At 44.1% G+C, this 23,986-nt stretch overlaps 1 protein-coding gene across 4 annotated transcripts in view; it reads right to left on the bottom strand.

Annotated features, from left to right (window-relative positions):
- Positions 1-23,728, bottom strand: part of NELL1 (neural EGFL like 1) — a 779,413-nt gene extending 755,685 nt beyond the window's left edge. For 2 of the 4 annotated variants that reach the window (XM_070491351.1, XM_070491353.1), the window contains exons 1-2: positions 23,481-23,678; positions 15,546-15,674 (exon numbers count right to left, since the gene is read on the bottom strand). In XM_070491351.1, the coding sequence (XP_070347452.1) occupies positions 15,546-15,674; positions 23,481-23,535 (184 nt within the window). In that variant the 5' untranslated portion in view covers positions 23,536-23,678. Of the gene's footprint in view, positions 1-15,545; positions 15,675-23,480 lie in introns of all 4 variants that reach the window. The other 2 variants (XM_070491352.1, XM_070491350.1) reach the window with 2 other exon arrangements.
- Positions 23,729-23,986: the final 258 nt, after the last annotated feature.

The following is a 23,986-nucleotide window of genomic DNA, read 5'->3' as shown; positions in this document are numbered from 1 at the left end:
AGATGTGGTATATATATATATATATATATATATATATATATATATATATACACAATGGAATACTACTCAGCCATAAAAAAGGACAAAGTCATCCCATTCACAACAACATGGATAGACCTTGAGGGTATTATGTTGAGTGAAATAAGCCGGACAGAGAAAGACGAACTCTGTATGACTCCACTCATAGGTGGTAGTTAACATATGGACAAAGAGAACTGATCGGTGGTTGCCAGGGGAAAGGGCGGTGGGGGGAGGGCACTAGGGGTGAAGTGGTGCACCTACAACATGACTAATAATGATGTACAACTGTAATTTCACAAGGATGTTAACTTTCATAACCTTAATTAAAAAAAAAAAGGCACTGGGCAGAGAAAACCAGTTTGAAGACTAATCATATATTTTGCCAGGAGATAGAGTTCACAGCTTATATAACTTACCTTCAGGATATGTTTGCAGGTTTGACACCATTACACAACAAATAAGACCACGTAACTGATGTCATGGACCACCATGTTTCAGGCAGTGTTTCCTACTTGGGGAGGAAGGACTGGGTCACATCAGGGTATCAAGTGGGGGACTTTAGAATACGCAGGAAACCTTCCTACCAAAGTGGAACTCTAAACAGGACCCTTTCCAAGTATTTATTGAGAAGGGCATGCACTTTCCCATAGACCAGAGATTCTTAACCCTGACTGCCAATTAGAGTCACCAGTGGAGTTTTTACAAGGCTATCAAAGTCTAATGTGAGCCCCACATTAGATGAAATAAATCATAATCTCTTAAAGGTAGGTCCCCAGCATCAGAATTTTTTAGTTTCCCATTCTAATATGAAATCAGGGCTGGGACCAATGCACCAGACAGGAAGTCCCATGAGAGCAGAGGTCATGACTCTACTTCAAAGCTGGATCTCCAGCACCCAGTATTGTGCCTAGCACATTGCTGATGCTCAGTGAAAAAAGAAAAAAAGAAAAAATCTATTAAATAAATAGAAGAATACTGAGTAAATGAATCCTGACCTGGAAGAGGCCATTCTATCCTGTTGTTGGTTTCTCCATATATGTTATACACACCATTTCATCTTTTAAACTTCTGAAACTTTTTCTCTAGAACTGCACTATCCAATAGAGTATCCGTTAGCTACATGTGGCCACCTAAATTTAAATTTAAATCATAAAATTAAATAAAATTTAAAATTCACTTTCTCAGTTATACTACCCACAATTCAAATGCTCAATAGCCACATGTGGCTTGTGGCTACAGTGTTGATATAGAGCATTTCCATCATCACAGAAAGTTCTATTGGACAGCATTTCCATTTTCCAGAGCTACAAGTGACCTCGGTGATTTAATCCAACCCTATCCTTTTATAGATGGTAATGAAATTTAATGGTAATGAACATAAGGACATAAACACGGGTCCAGAAAAACAACTGTACAAGATAAAGAAGGGAGAAGTCACAGCTTAGCAACAGTAAGTGAAACAACAAACCAACCAACCTCTGAGGGGTCTTGATCCACAATAAGCTTATTACAAATTAATTCTGTGATGGGGCTGCAGGAATAGGAACATATGAACTGGAACAAGGAGGGGATGCTCTGCTGTGTCCTGGTCAGACCAGACAGGAAGCACCATGTTTAGTTCAAGACATCAAACATCATTAGGAACACAGACAAATGCCCAGGTGTTCGAATGAGAGAAAACGATGGGGAAATTCAAAGTGATGTCCCCTCAGGATCTGCTGAAGTAACCAGGAATGCTTAGCTGGAGAAAGGAGGCAGGGAGACCTTGAAAGCTGTCTGCAAATATCTGAGAGGATATCTCACAGCAAAGGGATTTAAACTTTTCTTCTGTGGTCACAAGTGCCTCATTAAATCATTTCTTTATGCATCACCTGAATGAATCTTTCTTAAGTGCCAACTGTAAGTGCCAGGCATTGTGCTAGGTACTGATTTATAACGGAAAACAAGACAAGTGGAGTCATGGCGTTACCTATGATCTACCAGGGGACAAAAAGATTAAATGAAATAAGAAATATATAATTTCAATTTATGAAAAGAACTCTGAAGGACTAAACACCAGGAAGTGGTGATTGACAATAAAATGGAGGACCCTCAAAGTTAAGATTACTTCCTTGAGGAAGCAACATTTAAGACCAAGAGCCAGATACACAAAGTGCAGGAACCAGGAGGTCTTCCAGGCAAAAGACAAGCAAGAATGACAGCATGGGTCAGGGGAAATCCTGGGGGATTCAAGGAACCAAAAGATGGCAAACGTGCCTGGAGTTATTTAAGCAGGACCAATGGAAGGGCACTGTATCAAACCAAAATCTGTCTTCCCTTAAATTATTTCTAACATAGTAGTCCAAAAATAATACGAGCCGACTCATGATGTCGTGTTATGTCCATCACGGAGGGTGACCAAGCATAGGACTGGACTAACGGATTGTTGGACAATTAAGCATGCCCTTAAAGAATCCCCTATTTGGTGAGGCACATATTTTAAGAATTGAAGAAGTGTGGGCAAGAGGCATGCACAAAGATGTACTTTGAAGTCTTGTTTGTCAGAAATCTGAACCAAGCCAAGTTTCCATCGATGAGCAAATGGATGAATTCATTGTGCTGTTATGCAGCAGTTCAAATGAATGAACTAGATCTATATGTCCTTAAAAGAACAGTGATGAGTGAGATGGTAAGTTTCAGAAAGAGCCATACTGTACGATGCCATTTATATAATTTGTTAAGCTATTTAAAGCAACAGCTCACATGCACGGAATGTTTACCATAGGCCCAATGATGTTTTAATACATTATGTGAACCAGCTCACTTAATCCACAGAACAATCCTACGAGATAGACGCTTTATTATCCCATATTACACCTTGGAAAAATGAGGCAAAAAGAGGCTAAAGAACTTCCCCGAGTCCACACAGCCAGGAAGAGCCAGAGGTGGGATGTGGGTCTACGCAGTGTGGCTCCAAAGGCGGTAGGTTTAGCTCCTACACCCTACATGGGCATATAGTACATGCCTGCTCTGTTACGGGTCTTGTATATGGACACATATAAATACATAAATGTGGTGATATATAAGCATGTGTGTGCACACACACCCACGCACACCTGTATACACGCACACGGACTAAATACTCATCAGCCATGTTAGTGATGGCCTTTAGGGAAGTTGAGAGAGAAAAGGAACAGGGACGGGAACAGATGGACTTCAACTTATCCTGTAATTTCCTTTAAGGTTCTAAGCGAATATGACAAAATGTTAACATTTATTGATTCTAGGGGACAGCTACAACATTGTTGCCTGTATCATCCTTTGTGCTTGTCCATATTTTTCTTTTCTTTTACAAAATAATTCCTCGTCAAGGTAAAAATTCCATGACTTTAAAGACCTGAGGCCCAGAGAAGTTAAGTGGTACACCCAGGAGTCAACAGTAAAAGAGCCGAGCGAGAACCTGGTCCCCAGGCACATGGGCGTGTGCCTGCTCTCAATCCCATGCTGCCAGGTGGCTTGTGTGCCTTATTTTGTTAGCAGCCTGTAAATACGAGGACTGAGCCAGCCTAGCTTGTACGTCTTGGCTCCACTTCATGCATTGGCTGCATCCATGAAAAGTTGTATTTAAATAAAATATTTGCATATCAAATCATAGTTTTTCCACTGATTTACATTCTAATTTTGGAGATGTATTCCCACAGAAAAGAATTTAGTCCCAATATGTTAAAATAAATCCCAATTAAAAATCATAGCATTCATCAAAGAGCATTGCTGACAATGCACACCTTATTCTCCCACAAGCTCTCTCAAGAAAACCCTGGGCAAATGGCCAGAGACTACATTTTAAATGGATACATATTAAAGAGTTCCCCCATGGTTAATTCTGATTTTCTTGCATATTCTTTTTAAGCAGCCAAACAGATTCCCAGGTATTCATCTCTAGGTATTCAGCAGGCCTCTCCAAGTGAAGGAATCATAAAATTCTATTAAATGAAATTCACCAACTGATAAGACAAACATCTGTCCTGGTTGATTTAAAACACCAGCCAATGAGGCCAGCTTCTTGGCGCAGTGGTTAAGTGCACACGTTCAGCTTCAGCGACCTGGGGTTCACAGGTTCAGATCCCGGGTGCGGACATGGCACCGCTTGGCAAAAGCCATGCTGTGGTAGGTGTCCCACATATAAAGTGGAGGAAGATGGGCACATATGTTAGCTCAGGGCCAGTCTTCCTCAGCAAAAAGAGGAGGATTGGCAGCAGATGTTAGCTCAGGGCTAATCTTCCTCAAAAAAAAAAAAAAAAGACCAACATTTAAAAGAAAAACAGCAAAAAGATATTTTGGTGGCTGTCTTTGGTTTCTTTTGAGAGTAGCCATATCTCTATCATATTGCACTTATTTATTCTTTCCCACCCTCATGAAGTAGGGAAAACAACAGGAGGTAGACGGGGGCTAAGACACAGACTCTGCAGGTATAAGCTTCTGAGTTCAAATCTTTTGTCTGTCACTACAGCTCATGTGAGTTACTGGAACTCTCTGGGTCTCAGTTTCCTCATCTGTATAACAGATATGAAAATAGTATACTTCTAGGAGTGTGTGGAAAGATTAAAAGGCAAATAAGTTTCAGGTGTTGAGACAACCCTTCTTTAGAAATTTCAGACAACGGTTATCCATATTCATTAGGAATTGAGTACGGTAGGTAATTAGAAATACAGTATATACTCCTTGAGAGAAAACAACACAGCAATATTTTCCTGAATTTAAATATACGAATTTTTTTAAGTTATCGGAACTTACTTTATACTTCGTTAGTTATTTGCTCATTGTCTGTTTCCCCCAAGAGCTGAACTTTGTCTGATTTGCAATCTGCTGCGCTCCTTGTGCTTGAAAGGGTGCCTAGCACATAGTAGGTATCCACTAAATATTTATGTAATGAAAAAATGTGTATTTTCTGAATACTCAATAATATTATTAAAATTTAAATTTCTTTTTACTGCCTCCAATGAATTTATATTGCCTAAATTAACCCTTAAAACTATCTTGTATCACAGACATTATCGTTATTACCCAAGGTCCAAAGAGGAAACAAATTCTAGGAGCTAAAGCAATTTGCCCAAGGTCGATTTGTTAGTGTGGAATTGGCTCACACACCTAAGAGTTCACCAAAAAATTCTTATCTGTTTACACCCTCCGCCACCTCTCTCCATCTCTACTTTCCTTAATGTACTATTTGATGGGAGAAGCAGCATGACTGAGAAAATAAATTTTAATGCAGATGATAGAAGTGTGCAGGTTTGGGAAATAAATAGAGTTTATTTGCTCTATGATATCCATTTAGTCACATAGCCATTCAATGATTTTTCCAGAATATGCCAGTGCAGGTGTTAATTTGCCCCAGAGTGGGACTTGAAAACCCACTCTCCTCCCGCAGCTTGCTTGAGTTTTATTTTGGCAAAAGCAAAAATACCTATATTTGAGATGCTGGATGTGAACTGAATCACTCCACTAATTGATTAAATGCAAAGTTATACTAAATCACTCCACTCAAAGTGAGGTTGACTTGTAAACGCTCCCAGAGGTAATTAGCGACTAGGCGCATCCAATCAACAGAAAAAACAATTCAGACTTGGGCAATAGTGGGTGGCAGGAAATCTGGAAGATCAGCATTAAACAAACCCTTTGGGTAACTCCATCTTACTCACATTTTCTAAGCATTAAGAGCTATAGCTCAAGTTTCAAGCTCCGTTTTGTGAAAATCATTAGACGTGGGCAGAGCTCCTATGAAACAGAAACCACATATTTAATTCCTGTCCATCTTTCAAGGTCTGGTTGAGGTGCCGCCTCCCCCAAGGAGCCTTCCCCAGGTGATCTAGTGAGAAGCAATTTCTCTCTTCACCATCCTGGGGACGTTATCCACACCCCACTGCAAGCCAGATCTCTTCTCCTCCACGTTAAGAGCGTCTGAGGGCACACTGTGTTTGCCCTTCTAGACTGCAAGCCCCTGGAGGCCAGTATCTTTGCCTTATTCATCTGTGTCCTCCACAACATCTAGCTCAAAGCCCAGAATGCAAACAGGGACTAAAAGGCTCCATCTTCTCAAAGTATCCCACATTAGCCTTTGTTCTATCTAGGGACATAAAACAAGCTACTTGATGCGATCTATTTTTTTCTTTAGAAACTCTTCTAAAATAGAACTCCTGAAAGGTAGCACTTTCCCGTCAGAAAAAAAAAGGCAACACATTACAGAATTTGCACTCATGCATATTCTAATTCACTTCTGTAAATGAAACACCAATGGACAGACACATCCTCTCAACTACGCAACACTAAGGCACTGTCAGTCAGGAGAAGCACAGTTCTAAACTCTCAGATCTTCTCTGTCCCACTCAAAGCAAAGCAGAGCTATTCCAAAATGATTGTGAAACTCTAATGCTGGTATTTAGGATATGTTTCAGCTTAGAAAAGATCTATGCCACTCTTACACATAGCTGTTCAATCTCCTAACCCCCATCTCCAATCTCTAATAAAATACAATTTGTTTCAGGAAAGAAGAAAACAAAAATCTTACTTATTCAAATCTTTGCACTATTCAAAGACAGCAGTGACAAGGATACCCTTAAAAAGCTGAGTAGCCACAAAATAAATCCTATCAGGCTTCAGAGTTGGTATTACAGGAGTGTTTCCAGTTAAGTGAACTTTCTACTTAAGTTTATCAATATTATTAATAGGCCAGCACTGAAAAGAAGGTTTTCACTCCCTTAATACACATTAACTTAGATCTGAACTCAGGATGGTGACGTATGAGAAGAAATAAAAATAAAGGAGGGAAAGAATAATGAATTTGTTTTTTTACACTTTACACTTTTTAAAGTTCTTTCTCATACGCTGTCACTTACTTCTCATAATCAGACCCATTTCCAGATGAGGAAACTGAGGCTTGAAGACAGTAAGAGACATATCCACCAGAACTGCTAAGTACTGCCTCAAGTTTCTCCCATTTACTAATTGATAAAATGGGGTAATAATAGTACTTATCTTATATGGTTGTGGTGAGGAGGAAATAAATTAATACATATAAAGTGTTAAGCCCTAATCTTCTGTCCCCTCCCCAATCCTCTGCTTTTCCCACTATCTCAATCTACCTCTGCAGATTAAAATCTGACATCAATAATCCACAAGACAGATAATCCACACGGGAGAAGAACCCAAAGTTACACCCTATTACTTAAAAATATACAGACTCACATTTAATGAGAGCTCACCATGTACCAAGTACAGTTCTAACACTTTACGTGTATTGATTTATTTCATCCTTACTACAGCCATATATAGTATTATTACCCCATTTAATCAGTGAGTAAATGGGGGTACCTTGAAGCAGAGAGCTTAAGTAGTTTGGAAGTTACTATCATGTATTAACGTTGAAAGATAGGATTTTGTAGCTTGCCCACATCAACTGAACCATGTGAAACAGTAAAATCTCTGAGCCTCTCTAGACCTGCACTGTCCACTATGTTAACCCCAAGCCACACAGGGCAATTGAGCACTTGAAATATGGCTGTGTGGTGGAGGAAATGAATTTTTGATTTTATTCAATTTGAATTTAAATTCCAAATGAATATTCAATGAAACAGCAGTTTTCAACACACTGGACATCAGCCAATGAAGGGCAGTAATCCTTGAGAGATGAAAACAAAAGAGATGGCCCTACAATTACCCAAGCTTACTGTTCTGAGTTTCCAGGCCTGAGCATAGGGAGGAGGAATGAAGGCAAAGCCCAGTCATCTCCCTGAGTTGAGATAAAGAAGCTGAGAGTCTGGGGAGATCAAGGCACCTAGATTTCACAGGATACATGAGACAAAACAGCACAGAGAGAAAAATATGGATCTCTCTCAGCAGAGTACTGATCAGTGCATGCACATGAGAAAAATACTCAAGGGCAGAAAAAAGCCACCAAAAAGGCAACAGTGCCCAGCATACATACAGGGCTGAGAATAGTACCTATTCCTGCCAGTCAAACTGGAAAATCTCACAATTCATAGGGATTGGGTAGAGAACACAGAAGGTCTTGCCTCAGTGATGGGAAATAATTAGCTCTACTTAGCTATTAACACTAGCACTAACAAATCCTAAAAGTAGAATCCAAAAGGATCAAATTGTTTCCAAGTACTTAACTGTGTCCTAGAACAGAACTCAAGAATATTTATTAGAATATAAAATATCCCAGTACCAAACAAGGTAAAATTAACAACGTGTAGAATTCAATCAAAAATTACCAGGCATGCAAGGAAGCACAAAGCAGAAGAAAAAGTAATCAGAATCAACCCAGCACTGATACAAATATTATAATTAGCTGTCAAGGACATTGAAAAACAGTTACAACTGTATCTCCATCTAACTATTTAGTTAGATGGAGACAAAGATTTTTAAGGGTCAAACTGAACTTGCCGAGATGAAACTACAATATATGAGAGAAAAGAATAACTGAATGATACTAATAGCAGACAACACAGAAGAAGATTTTAGTGACCTTGAGGATACCATAATAGCCCAGAATTCTATACCAAGCAAAACTATCTTTCAAGTGAAGACTTTTTCAGACATTCAAAATCTGAAAGAATTCATCACCAGCAGACCTGCACTATAAGAAATGTTAAAGAAAGTCCTTCAGGCAGGATGAAAATGATACCAGATGGAAATATGAATCCACACAAGGGGCTGAAAAACAAATGAGTAAATATGTGATTTTCTTATTATCTAAATCTGTTCAAAATATAATTGGCTGATTAAGTAAAAATAACAACAATGTAATATGATGTTTATAACACAAGTAAAAGTAAAATGCATAACAATAATAATCCAATGTCAGGAGGAGAAAAGTATACTATTGAAATATTCCTATAACATACATAAAGTTATATAATATCACCTGAAGGTAGATTGTCATACTTTAAAGACGTATATCATAAACCCTAAAGCAATCACTAAAATAATGAAACTAAGAGTTATAGTTAATAATCCAAGAAAGGAGATAAAATAGACTCATAAAAAAATTTCAATTAATCTAAAAGAAGGCAGAAAGCGGAAAAAAGGAAAGAATAGATGAACAGGTAGAAAACAAATGGCAAAAAGATACATTTAAATATGACCCTGTCAATAATCGCATTAAGTGTGAATGGTCTAAATTCCTTAACAAAAATACAGAGATTGTCATATTGATTTTTTTTTAAAAAAAGTAAGACCCATCTACATATCACCTACAAGAAAAGCACTTTACATGTTATAACATGATAAATCTCAAAATAACTATGAGGGGTAAAAGAATATAGATCCAAAAAAATAGAGCAGATACTGTATGGTTCTATTTATATAAAATTCTAGAAAATACAAACTACTATATAGTGACAGAAAGCAGCTGAGTAGTTGGCTGGGGATAAGGGCTGGGAAGTAAGGAAGGAGGGATTATAAAAAGAAAAAAGAGAAAACTTTTGGAATGATAGGTATGTTTATTGTCTTGATTGTGGTGATGGCTTCACTAGCATTTTTATGTCAAAATTAACAAACTATACACTTTGAATATGCACAGTTTATTATGTCAATTATACCTCAATAGAGCTATTTAATTTTTTAAATCTGATACTTAATTAACTGTGTATGGAATAAATTGGTGAATCTACTTTTTCAACTTTAAATTTTATGAAATCTAAACACAGATCAATTATTTCAGACAAAAATTCAGTGTCCAAATTCAGATGTGCTGAAAGTATAAAATATAAACTGGATTTTGAAGACTTTGTAAAAAACAAATGTAAAATATCTCATTAATAATTTTTTGTATTGACCAAATGTTGAAATGATATTTTTTATATTCTGGGTTAAATAAAATGTAGAATTAAAGTTAATTTCATGTTTCTTTTTACTTGCTTAATATGGCTACTGCAAAAATTAAAATTACAGATACGGCTCACTGATTATACTATTGCACAGTGGTGCACTGGAAAGGAGGACTTATTTGGAGTACCCTGGAAATGTCGTATTGTTCATATTTCTACCTAAGAGTGGGTAGCCATTCTATGGCTTATACCACCTTCCCCAAAGTATGTCTGCATCTTGATCCCAAAACCTATAAATACGTTACCTTATGTGGCAAAAGAGACTGTGCAGACGTGATTAAGTTATGGATCTTGAGCTGAGGAGGTTATCCTGGGTTACCCAGGTGGGCCCAATATACTCATGAGGGTCTTTCTAAGGGAAAAAAGGGTGCAGAAACTTCGACATCAGAAAAGACAATATGACAACAGAAGCAGAGAGAGAGAAGGAAATGCAACAACAGAAGCAGAGGTTGAAGTGATGCAGCCATGAGCCAAGGAATGCAGGAGCCTCTGGAAGCTGGAAAAGGCAATAGACTGATTCTCCTATAGGGGTTCCAAAGGAAAACAGCTCTGCCAACACCTTGATTTCAGCCCCCTAAAGCTCATTTTGGAATTCTGACCCTCAGAACTGTAAGATGATAAATAAATTTGTTTTGTTTTAAGCCACTAAATTTGTGGTAATTTGTTACAGCAGCTATAGGAAACTGATGCAGACTTTGGTACCTGGCAGGAGGGTGCTGCTGTGAAAAATAGCTAAAAAAGTGGATGTGAATTTGACATTGAAAAATGAGCAGAGGCTGGAAAAATCTTGAGAAGCATGATAGGAGAAGCCTGGATTGCCTTAAACAGAATGTTAATAGAAATACAGATGTTAAGGACTCTGCTAGTGAGGACTCAGAATGACGTAACGAGCTTGGTAGAGAAAACCTATATTGTCTTAGAGAATACTTAAGTGATTGTGAACAGACTGTTAGTAGAAATATGGACATTAAACATACTGGCAGTGATAAAATAACCAAAACAAAAAGTAACAAATGTTGGAGAGGTTGTAGAGAAAAAGGAACCCTCATACACTGCTAGTAGGAATCCAAACTGGTGCAGCCACTATGGAAAATATTATGGAGATTTCTCAAAAAATTAAAAATAGAGATACCATATGACCAGCCATCCCACTACTGGATATTTATCCAAAGAACTTGAAATCAGCAATTCAAAGAGACCTATGGACCCCTATGTTCATCGCAACACTATTCACAATAGCCAAGACTCGGAAGCAACCTAAGTGCCCATCAACTGATGATTGGATAAAGAAGATATGGTATATCTATACAATGGAATACTACTCAACCAGAAAAAGAACAAAATCGTCCCATTCACAACATGGATGGACCTTGAGGATATTATGTTAAGTGAACTAAGCCATATAGAGAAAGACAGTCTCTGTATGACTCCACTCATACGTGGAAGTTAAACACATGGACAAAGAGAACAGATTAGTGGTTACCAGGGGAAAGGGGGGTTTGGGGGTGGGCACAAAGGGTAAAGTTGTGCACCTACAATATGACTGACAAATAATAATGTACAACTGAAGCTTCACAATGTTGTAAACTATCATAACCTCAATAAAAAATAAAATAGAAAAAAAAATACTGCCAGGGAGGGCTACAAAGGAAATGAGACACACATTATTGGAAACCAGAAGACAGAAGAGCCTTGTTATATAGTGGCAGAAAGCTTCACTGAATTGTGTCCTGTAGTCATGTGGAAAGAAAAACTTGTGAAAGATGAACTTGGACATTTAGTTGAGGAGATTTCCAAGCAAAGTGTTGAAGGTGCAGCCCGGTTTCTCCTTGCTGCTTATAGTAAAACGTGAGACGAAAGAGGGAGACTGAGGGAAGAGCTGATAGGCAAAAAGAACCAGGACTTGATGATTTGGAGAATTCTCAGCCTATCCAGATTGCAACAAACAATAAGACTAGGAGATTCACCGTCAGGGAACTCTATTCTGGAGAGAAAGACAAGATGTGGTTGAACCACCGTTTGCCAGTGCCTCTGAAGAATCAAAAGGTCAGAATATTCAACAACACAGAGGGCTCCTTGAAGAGATGGAGATGCCTGGGTCCCCTCAGGCATCTTTGCAGGAGTCAGGAAGAGAGAAGGCATTACCTAAGAAAGATCTGTGGAGGAGCCTCCTGTCTAATGGACAGGAGACCCTCCACATTCTTGAGAATGTTATACCAGCAGAAACACTGCCAACTTGGCCTGAAGGGGACAGAGAGAGGATGAAATAAAAGGAGGCTGATAGGCTCCCAAAATTCTATAGGTAGGAAGCAGGCTGATAAAACTACTCAACTACAAACACATGCTACTCTTCATGAAAAAGAATGACTCAGAGGAATAAGTCACAAGCCCAGAAGGCAGAGCCAAGGAACACAGAGGGTTATTCCCAAGCCCTAAAACCCAGTGGAGTTTACCTTGCTGGATTTCAAAATATCTTGGGAATGGTGACCCCTTTCTCCTTTCCATTCCCTTCCTTTTGTATAAGAATCTCTGTAATTGATATTCTATTCCTGTCTCACTATTATATTTTGGAAGCAGATTACTTGTTTTCTAGTTTCACAGATCCATAGATGGAGAGGAATTTTGCCCCAAAATGGATAATATTCAGAGTCCCACTCATATCTGATTTAGATATTGAGATAATGGAATTTTTCAGCTGATGAGATTAGATGAGTTTTGGACTCTGAGCTGATGTTATAATGGGCTGAGACTTTTGGAGGTACTGGGATGGGGTGAATGTATTTTGCATGTGGCACAGACATGAATCTTTGGGGGTCCAGAGGGCAGACTTTGTGGTAAGTAGCATAATAGCTCCCCAAAGACATCCATGCCCTACTTGCCAGAACTTGTGAAAATGCTACCTTACATGGGAAAAAGGACTTTGCAGATGTGATAAAATTATAAACCCTGCTACAGAGAGATCATCCTGGATTATCCAGGTGGGCCCGATGTAATCGCAAGGGTCCCTATAAGGGACAGCCTTCCTCAGTCAAACTCCTATAATGAAGTTACTCTTCCCACCAAAGAAGCTGAAATCCATCCCTGTGGCTGGAGCCTAGTAGGCATTCCCAGGCAGTTGCCAAAACAGAGGACACGCCAATTAGAGAGCAGAGTTCTAGCCCAGGAAGCCCACACTTCGGAATAAAAAAAAAATGAGTGAATGAATAACGTGCAAAGCAGGCAACAAGGCTTTTATAGAGCACATTTGACAAAGGAAATTTTGTGTGCATGTGTGAGGAAGATTGGCCCTGAGCTAACATCTGTGCCAATCTTCCTCTATTTTGTATGTGGGATGCTGCCACAGCATGGCTTGATGAGCGGTGTGTAGGTCTACACTCGGGATCTGAACTGGCGGTCCCCAGGCCACCAAGGAAGAGCCAGTGAACTTAACCACTATGCCACCGAGCAAGCCCATGGACAGAAGAGAATTTAATTCAATTCAAAAATGTTTATTTATCACCTATTATATGCCACACTCAATACTTGGCCCTAGGACCATAGAGGTATCTAGATAGGCATGACTTACACCTTCATGAAGCTTACAGATGAACCAGGCTTCCATAGAAACTCTGTTGACAAAGTGTCAGCATTGCTCAGATCAAGAATGGCATGGCCTTGGGGCTGGCCCAGTGGCATAGTGGTTAAGTTCGTGTGCTCTACTTCAGTGGCCCGGGGTTCACAGGTTCAGATCCTGGGCGCGGACCTACACACTGCTCATCAAGCCATGCTGTTGTGGTGTCCCACATGCAAAACAGGAAAATTGGCACAGATGTTAGCTCAGCAACAATTTTCCTCAAGCAAAAAGAGGAAGATTGGCAACAGTTGTTAGCTCAGGGCCAATCTTCTTCACCAAAAAAAAAGAAGAAGAAGAAGAATGGCATGGTCTCTCAATAGTAACTGAGCACACCTTGCACGATGCAAAGAGACAAGTAATCCAGTCTGTATTCTCTTAATCATATCCAGCTTATGTGCTTCACCAATTCCTTAGTAAGAGTAAATGGAAATTAACATATCCATAGCCTTGTTATATATCATTATATAATATCTGCAGATTTGCTATATATCACTAACAAGGCTTAAGTTATCTGCACAGTAAATATGTAAATCTCATCCCATAACACTGGTTCAGTCATTCTAAAATAATCCTTTTGGTATCTGCATAAGACTGAGCTACAAGAATCCTGCCGGGCATTTTCATAGCGGACTATCCAGGCTGCCTGACTGCCATGTCTGATCAGGTCACTCCCCTGCTTCAGCCTCCAAAATATCCTGTCAAAAAGCCCCTACTGCTCTCAGAGTACAGTACAAAATCAGTTCCATGGCCTACGGGCAGGGGGACTATTTACAATAGTTGACAACAAGGGCCTCGCCTCCGGCTACCAGAACGGATGCTGGCCATAAACCATCAGTGCACCCGAACCCACAGCTACCAGCTAAATATCAGCTCTACCTACAGCGTCCAGTGTCCCCTAGCCCACGCCCACCTCTCCAGCCACTCACTATCCCTCAGCCAGGATAGTCATCTTCCCGTTGGTTTCAGCCTTAAGACCTTCATACATACTATTTCCTCTGCCCAGAAGGCTCGGAGCCCCCACACTTCTTACCCCAGGCTTTCTATTCTTTTTCAAGTCTCTGCTGACATATCGCTTTTCCAGGGTCGGCTTTCCCTGACACCATCTCCCCACCCCCACTAAATCCGATCTCCCTGTAGACTCTTATTTGGCAGCCTCTGCACCCCCTTAATTGTAAGTATAGCAACTGTAATTCAATAATTCCTGTGTAATGACTGTTTCCTCCACTATATTTTATTTACTCTTACTGGTAACCTTACTATTAGCATGCTGCCTGGGACATTGGAGGAGTTCTCTAATAACAGCTGGTACTTACTGAGGATTTCCTATGTATCAGGCACTGTTTTAAGCACTTTAATGAATGAGCTCCTCTAATCCTATAACAGCCCCATGAGGCAGGCACTATTATTTTAGATGAGGACACAGGCAGAGGCAGGCTAAGGAATTGCCCAAAGTCTCAAAGCCAATAACTGGCAGGGCTGGAATCTGATCCCAGGCAGTTGGGCTCCAGCACATGCTTTTAAGAAGCACACAATATGCCTTTATGATTGCTTGTTGAATGATTTAAGGGATTGTAGCCAAGTTTATAGTAGACGGAACCAAGTAAGCTGCACTCCTAAGAGAACACAGCCATAAAACATCCTCCGTGCTCATGGTCTACCCATTAAATGAGAGATACAGACATGGGAACGGAAGAGGTGGGGGTATAGGTAAATAGTAGTTGAAAAAATATCCTGTCAAAATAATACAGCTGGCCAATGGCTTTCAAGGACTTTACAAATTCATTCCACTTTAGATTTCCACCAAAATTCCCAAGGAAATATGTCACTGCCAAACCAAATATTTCACCATCGTGCCCCCTTCACAGCCTCAGAACATCCCCTAAATTTGTGAACACCTTCAGCATTGCTGAACATTGCCCCCGACCATAACACAAGAGAAATAGTGGAGACGATCCTCCGACAAGTACAGGCCAGACGAACACTTCCCAGAGAGACCCTCCTCCCCAAGCTCTGCCCCCATGCAAAGGAGGGAGAGCCTTTACCTTGAAATAAAAATGCTTTGCTGGCATTGTGCAGTCCGGACACCTGAGTGACTCCAAGGGTGGTGTTCACGAGGTCGAGCTCGGTGATAATATCCATTTGAAGGTCGGGGTCCATCCCAAAGCCCATCACTGAAAAGGAACAAAGAGCTGTCTTGGCTTAAAACGCAGACTGCTAGCAGCCACATGGAACAGAAGTTACGGAGGCCGGGAGTGGTAGGGAAGCCAGGACGAGTGCTCGGAGATGCTCTCTCCCTGGACGGAAAAGGAAGTGAGTCTTGGCTCCATCACCCCACGCATACTGTGGTTTCTTTGTCCCTTCCCTCAGCCCCCTTCCTATTCATTAGAGATTGAGAATCTCTTATCTAAAACCCTCAGGGCCAAATATATTCCAGCTTCAGAATGTATCATATGTTAGGAAGGTAAGATGGCCTATATACTACATTTTATGTAACACCCTCAGCAAAGTCTGAATCAGCACCCCATAATCAAATACAATATTTCTGGAGCACAAAGTATGACGTTTTCCTCTAACTGGCTAAACAAAGACTATAAATAGCCTCATATCTCTTGAGGTCAAGTTTTGCCACCAAGTGAGTTCAGCTCAGTGTAGGTTTTACTGTCAGGTGAGTTATGAAGACACTTTGGGTTTCCAAGCTTTTTTAGACTGGAGACCGTGGATACAGGATTGTGGTCCTGATATACCTGCTCCAGAGAGGGATGCAGTAGCAAAATCTGACACCGCCGTCACCAATGAACACCTCCAGAGAGCATCCCTGTCCATCCGGCACAACCACCTGTGATAAACAGGACATGATGGAGAGGGGCTGTCCCTGAGGAGAGGGGTGGCGGAGGGATCAGGCAAAAAAGAGAATCCCTGGAATGAGATGTGTATTTCTACCTCACGGGATTCCTGAATGGAAAGTTACATACCCTGACAATTCTGTTGGAAAATCTCAGTGCAGAGAAACATGGCCCTGAGCCCCCTATTGCCTTGTCTGAGAAAGGTGAATGCCTAAGGCTGCCTCTCACCCAAGGGGCGTTCTGTGGCATGATTCACTCATGATTGCAAAGTGACTTCCAATTACATATGTATTAATAAGGCTGGAGATCATGCTAAGGGACTGTGTTTAAGCCACTCATAAGGGCTGTGTCTATCTACACTTAGCATCTCAATAGTGCAATTCCGACTGCACAGTTGGAAATGTTTTAATCAGCAACAGCTGTCACCTTGGGTCTGCTGGTAATGCGGGCGCTGAGGCAAGATCTGAAGAGCTTGCACCCAACTTGTCCTAGAGAGACTGAGCCAATGTCCATCAGAGCATCGCAAGCTACTACAACCTCATCTGTCCTCCCACCTTCAACCCTGACCCCTAAGACTTGGGGAAGGAAATCTACCCTCTCCTTACTCTCTTCCTGTGAGAAAACAGGGACTGCTCCAGCAATCTGGGCTTCTGTCAACAGAAAGCTGGTCAGCGAAGGCCCTTTGGAGCTGAAGCCTCTCATTGCCAAGGCGGACAGAGTTAAATTAAAGGCACAGTGCATATATCTGCCTTCTCAGTGTTTGTCAGGCTTCCCTTTGTCCTCTGAACTGAAGATTTAAGTTTTCTCCTTGCAAATGCTGCCAGTTATTAGCCAGTTTACCCAAAGACAACTCTTCCTTCCGTTCATTCTGCATTCACTCAGTACTTTTTCAACACGTATTGCTGAATGCTTGCTCAGCAACACACACAGTGCTGGGCACTGGAGATGTCCTCACTGAGAGTGCATTCCAATGAGGGATGACCACATTAGATGAAGGCAAACAATAAACAAGCAAAGAAGGTAATTCGAGATGGCCATGAATGCTGTGAAGAAAATAAAACAGAGCAACGGAACAGAAAGCAATTTGGGTGGGAGCTTTAGAAAGGATGGTGTGGGAAGGTTCTTCTGAGCTGAGACCCGAATGACTGGAAGGGGCCGGTGATGGGAAGACCTGGGAGGAAAGCTTTCCAGTTTAGAGAACAGAAAATGCACAGAAGGAGCAAACTTGTTGTGTTCAAGGAACAGAGTAAAGGCTCGTGTAGCTGGAGCAGAGTGGGCCAGGGCAGGGCTGAGGCAGAGTGGTGGAAAATGGGGCCAGAAAGTAGGCGCTGCCTTGTGAGCCACAACAAGGAGCTGGACACTATTCTAACTGCAGCAGGATATCATCGGAGGGCTTTAAGGTATGTGTTTGAGGAGGGGAGGAGTGGGATGTGCTCCGATTTACAGCATGACCTCACGTGAGTGTCCATTCTACCTGCCTGACACTGCTCATCCCTCATACAGACTCAACTCGCAAAGACAGATGGAAGTCTGTGCAAAGAGACACAGGGCTAATGGGGGCCTTTCAGCCCACGTCACAGCACCACGAGCCTCTTGGTGAGACTGGTGATGTTTTCCTCCAAGTGAGCTTAGAAATCAGCCGTTCTGTACTCACCTTGAAAAGGCAGGAAAGGAACTAATATTTCAGTTTGATCTATAGTTTTCTACACCTGTATGGCAGAAATTAAATCAAGAGTGATCTCAGAGGACCTCCAAGCTGCTCTTTCTCTGGCCAGGAATTTGGAAGGTGGCGTGGGGAATGTGCCCTTAGCAGGACACGAGAGGGAGGAAGCAGCCCTGGAGCCCCAGTGCCTCGCACAGAGCCTGACACATGGCAGGCCCTCAACTTGGGAGCCAATTAATTAACTGATGAGTGGATGCCCAATCATTGTTTTGGGTGCAGTGACCTCAGAGAAACATGCATATCCAAGGATACCTGAGAGGACAAGATGGCATTTGGGCCAAGGAAATTTTCTAAAAGGACTGAGGTTGACTGAATTATTGGCTTCAAATGGCTAGCCCTCCCCGTCCATACCCTTTGCTGTGTAGCTTGCAGTTCCTTCCACTGGAGTGGGAGTAAACCTCCCCATCCCTTGACTTTGGGCCCAGTCAGGTAACTTGTTTGGGTCACTGGGATGTTAGCGACATTACACAAGCAGGTTCTTGAATGCCCTTGTGTTGTGGGGCTTGTTCTCTCATACCTCTGCATCACGATGAGAAGAACATGGCCCTGATGGTCCACAGGTCCAGGGAGACTGAGACACTTGGAGCAGATACCCTACCAGAGTCTGGGACCATGCCCAGCCAATCCTGGCCAACACCAAACCAATCTACAGACATGTGAACCAATATAAATGCTGTTTTAAGCCACTGAGTTTGGAGTGGTCTATTATGCAATATTATTGCGGCAATAGCTGACCAACGCAGGGACTAAAGATCCACTACGATGGTCACCCTTAAGATGCCCGAATCTCCCAGAGCATGAGCCCTCCAACTGGATAAGCCTAAGAGGCACCCAAACAGGTTCTGCAGAACTAGCAGAACACCCAATGGTGCCCTTGGATCGCCATCCCCAGATAAGAACACAGCACCCTCAATCCAGAAAGTGTTGTAGAAACAACACTAAACTAAGAGCCGGTTTCAGTCCTGTCCCTTCCCTCTATCTCTGTGCCCTTGAAAACATCACTTCAGTTTTCCGAGCCTCAGTTCTCCCATCCATAGAATGGGGATGATAATACCTGCCTCCCAGCCTCGTGAAGTTTCAGTGATGACGACATGAAACCTCCTAGCACACAGCTGGTATGCAGCTGGCATAAGCTGTATCTGTCTGTCTTAAGACCAGCTCTCCAGACCATTCCTGCTCCCTGGTCCTCAACTCCACTGGAATCATACAAAAGGTACAGATGGCCCCATTGCTCCCAATCCCTCCATATGCCTAACTGCCCTGGATGGACATCTCACTCTGGCTGTGCTTTGTGAAATCGATATGTTAAATTGCTATTCGCTCCTCCCCCTACAAGCCACAAGAGAAGGGGCTTTCCTGGCTTTAAGATAACTGTACTGCTCTTGCTATGAAAACATCCCATAAAAACAGAACAAGGGAAGTCAATTAGGCTTCCAGATACAGTTTCTTCTCTCCCTTTAATTGGTCCCCTTCAGGATGAAAATGCCTGGTGCCAATAGCATGATGTGTAAAAGATAGCACTTTGCACACTGCCTAAGGAATCAGAACATCTATTAGCAAGGCAGTGCTTACATGGCCTCTCCTGAACCTCATGGAGTATGAGAGAGTTGGTTCCATAAAAATAATTTTTTTTATTTTAATGTTTCCACTTCTTGTCCAAGCATGGAGCTCCCACCCTTTGCCAGGAAACTCTATGAAAGTTTTCTACTTCGGCCATAAGTGCTCTACAAATGGCTGCAGCTGGGAACTGGAATGAAGCAGGATCAAAACTTCTGGGGAAGAAATATTTTTTAAAACCTGGAAGGCAGGGTGTCAAGGTCGCAGAGGCACTTGAGGCCTGGCTCTGGGATTCTGAACCTCCACTCTGATACCCCAGGGCACCTGCTGCTGGCCCTCCTCAGCCCTGCCCAGGGAGTGCGCAGGCTCAAAGCCCACTCAGTCACCTTCAGGGTCCCATGCCTAAGCTCCCAAGAAAATCCTCCTGGGTCTGGCTCACTTCAAATCTAATCCGGCTCATTGGCCATGATGGCAGCTGTTGTCCCCTGCTCCATGGAGAGGAATATGACACTGGAGAGATGCTCCAAGACCTCATTTAAAAGCAGGATTTCAGAACCCTTCTCAGATTTGAGCCCCTGGACTCCTACAAAGGTTCTTAGTAATCCCAAAGCAATATCCTTGAAGAATACGCTCTATACCTGTTCCAAGTCAGCCAGTGCTTCACAAGGACACTGGAGGCTGGGGGCTCTGTTCACAGCTCTGTATTCAATTCCTAGTTAAGGACCGGCCTGGGAGGTGCTTAAAAAGAAAAGCTCTCCATCCCAGCAGGTGGCAGCAAAAGGCACTCTCTTGGTCCCAGGGGCTCCTTCCGCCCCTGCGCTGGTGTCCAAAACAAACTGGAAAGTGATGGAGAAGAAATCAGTGAGTTTTATGTTATTCACACTTCCAGGCCATTGGAGAAAATTCATGGACCTAATGCCTTATTACTGCTAATATTGTAGCCCTCTAAATTTCCATTATTAGTGATATACCTGGAAACCCCAGAATCATTTTTCACCCAGAAATAACAAGATCTGGAGAACAGCACCTCCTATCTGGTCTCCGCTTTATTCCCTGAAACAAGTTCTCTGAACAATGAGCAATTTCAGCAGCTTCCTGTGACACCTATCATTAGATCTTTTCCTATGTAACTGCTACCGCAGTGCAGCCCTGCTTTAATTAAAATGTGCCTGATATCATCTATTCATTCCCATTAAAAGGCAGTGCTATCTGAGCAGCTCACTAAGTGAACCACATGTTTTTTTCATCTTGGACTGTTAACAGCCCAGACAACAATCGTCCTACTTGACAAATAAACTTTCCAAGCGGCTGTTGGGATCCTGATAAACTAATCACAAGGCAGCCTCTGCTACCTGAGAGGATGGATGTGTGATGTGGGGATGATGGTTCCCGGGCGAAATCAAAGAGGCTGCCCCCAATAAGCTGCCGATCACACCCTGTCAAGCTACAATAAACTTAAGTGAAAGAACTGACATACAAGACCCCATCTGTCTGATTCTCCTGACAATTTCTGTAGAAGAAATATGTGGCCTCTAGTGTGCAAGCAGTGCCAAGTGGCATGTAAAACCCAAGCTCCCTAAGCAGCTGCCACAACCAACCGGGCAGAGCCTCGCATGCTTCCCCGCCTTTGCACAAGCGGAGCCCTCTGCCTGGAATGCTCTCCCCACCTCGTCCACCTGGAAAACCCCCTACAAAGCCTTCAAGACACAACTCTCAAAGGTCCCCTCCTGGTAAAAGCTGTGCCTGACCACCAACCGCCCATCCCCAGAATTCACCCCTACTGTTCCTCCTCTGTACTCCCACAGTACAAACTTCTTACACTTCGGCCTCTCCCCCCCCCCAACCCCCCTCAGGCTGTAGACTAAAAATGCTTTCCAGTTTCTATCTGGATCCTCAGCTGAGTAGTAAATTCCTGGAAGTAAAGGACCAAGTCCTTTCCTCTTTGCATAAACAATCCTGGCACCCGGCAAGACACTCAACTGTTTGTCGAATGAGTGAATACATGAATGAATCTTCCCTACCACAGAATTTTTACAAGATTTAAAGGGGCTTGGTTTGAGGAAGGGGAAAAGGCCGTCTGTGTTCTTAAAGATCTCCACAAGCAACGCGCCCTCGAGACACAGACCACTCCTGGATGAAAGCACTTTTTGCCGACTTTTCAAAGGAGTAATGAGAACAAAGGATTTAGGCATCATCGGGCGTGCTGTGCGCTTGAGGATGTGAAATGACCGATGGGCCGTCCCCTCCCCCATCCGGTTTCTCTCTCTCAGGTTCCTCAGCCCCAGATTCTCCCCTCGCAGGGCTGGGAGCCCACATTCTGCGCTAGCCTCGCCTGTCCTGATCTTCCGGGGCGCGTTTCTTCCAATTTGGTCTTGGTTTTAAGAGACCAACCCATCCCCATGGGCCTGAACTCCAGAAGCACCTATTCTAGGCTGGACTGAGCTTTGGCGTCTCCGCAGCCCTGGAAGCTCGGATGGAGACAGGAAAGGGCCGGGGATTCCTTTTGTCCCTGGAGAAATCCACGCCCGACGCTCTTCCATTAAGCAAGCGGAAAGCTACTGCTTGCTCGGTCTTCGGAAATGAAAAGAGCCAGCAGAAAGCTCCTACACGCCAACTCTTGTATCCTCGGGCCGGCAAACCTCCCAAGAGGGGCGCCTGGGGCGCAAGCGGGAACTTTTGTGCCGTCCCAGGCCCGGCACCCCTCCCCAGCCTCTCGGGATAAACTTGCTGCCTAGTCTACGAAGGAGGCTACGCCTCTAGAGAAGGGAAATGAGAGCAGCAAAAGAGGAAAAGATAAAGGAAGAGCGAACTACTACACGCCGATTCTGGGGGCCGAGTCGGCAGCGTGTACCGAGGATGGCTAGCTAGCGTAGGAATAAAAACTCGCGACGCTCCCTCGCCCGGGCCTCGGCGAGCCGTATTTTTGCCAATTTCCTACTCAACCCCACCCACCCTCACCACCACCACTACCACTACCCCACCCCCGATCGACCACTAGCCCCTTGGAGAAGGCAGCTAAGACAGAGGGCTGGAGGCGAGTGGAAGCTAACGGAAGGTGGTGCGCTTAGAGTCCTCACAACTGCGTCTCTGGAGGCAGAACGAAGTGAGGACTTCCGAAAATTACGCCAATTATCCTTCTCCCCCTCCACACCCCCCAACCTGCAATTCCAGCTAGGGAAAACTGCTTTGGACCTTGCGAAAATCTTCCCAGATTGTCTCCAGGGTTCCAAGTTCCCCGAATATGGTTCGTCTAGCCCTTCCGGGCGGGGAGGAGGGAAGAGAACACTCCTGGAGTTCCCCTGGGGAGAGTCACGAGGGGACGGGAAGAGATCGCGGAATCCCGGGGTTCGCCTGCAGCCCACACCCCGCGCCGCGCCCTCCCGGGCCCCGGCAGCGCCTGCCGGCCGGAAGCGCTCCCTCTGCGGGTGCGACTCCCGCGGATGCCCCTTCCCTGCGCGCCGGGGCGCCAGGACAGCGGTTTCCACCGCACCTTTCAAGTTCGGGGGTGTGGGGCTCGCCGGCCAGCCCTGCTGTGCGTTTCGACCCGGAAGCCGGTTGCTAGCAGCGAGAGGGTGCGCCCGCTCGGCCGCGCCCCTCACTCCTGCGTCCCGGAGGCCGTGTCCCCCGGGAAGGAGGCACTCATCGGGGGCATCTTCCAGCCGGTGGGTCCCACTTCTCACTCTTTCACCTGAAGCAGGGCAGAGAGATCTCAGGGACCCATCCATGCTGCACTGCCCTTCCCCGGAGCAGCACGGAGCTCAGCTCCAGGTCTCCAAACGCCTACGTGGGCGCTGGGCACAGCGGCGGGGCTCCCCCTTCCCCTGGACCCCTCCGACAGCCCCAGACGTGCTTACCTGCCCTGGCGGTGCACACAGAGAACCACACAACTAAAATCACATCCATCGGCATCGCTCCCGGGTGGCCCCGCCAAACCGGGCGCGCGGAAGCCAGGAGAAAACAAATGCGCCTCGATCGCGAGACGCGCCGGGCTCCGAGCGGCCAAACTTGCTAGCGGGCAGCGGGGAGGTGGCACGGCAGCGCCGGGTGCTGCGCTCAGGGATCGCGCCCGGGAAGGCGGCCCCGGCCGCCCCGCCCCCAGCCCGCCCCCCACCGCGGGCGGCGGCGGCGCCTGGCTCCGGACCCGGTCCCCGCTGCGGCTGCGCTCGCCTCGGAGCTGGGGCGGGAGCCTTGGGCTCGGCCACTCCGGCAGATTGCGCTCGGCGCTGGGATCGGGTCTCCCTCCTTCGCCCGCGGAGCTGCGAGGATTTGTGCGGCCGGCGCAGCAGCCGCTCCCACCGGGAGCACCGGAGCTAGAGTCCCGGGACCCGCGGCCAAAAAGGAGGAGCTGGAGGCGCAAGGC

The sequence above is a fragment of the Equus asinus genome, chromosome 20 (genome assembly GCF_041296235.1).
Source record: "Equus asinus isolate D_3611 breed Donkey chromosome 20, EquAss-T2T_v2, whole genome shotgun sequence".
In the NCBI taxonomy this organism is placed as follows: Eukaryota; Metazoa; Chordata; class Mammalia; order Perissodactyla; family Equidae; genus Equus; species Equus asinus.
The sequence above is the reverse complement of the archived record's forward strand: the minus strand, read 5'-3'. Positions and strand labels throughout refer to the sequence as shown.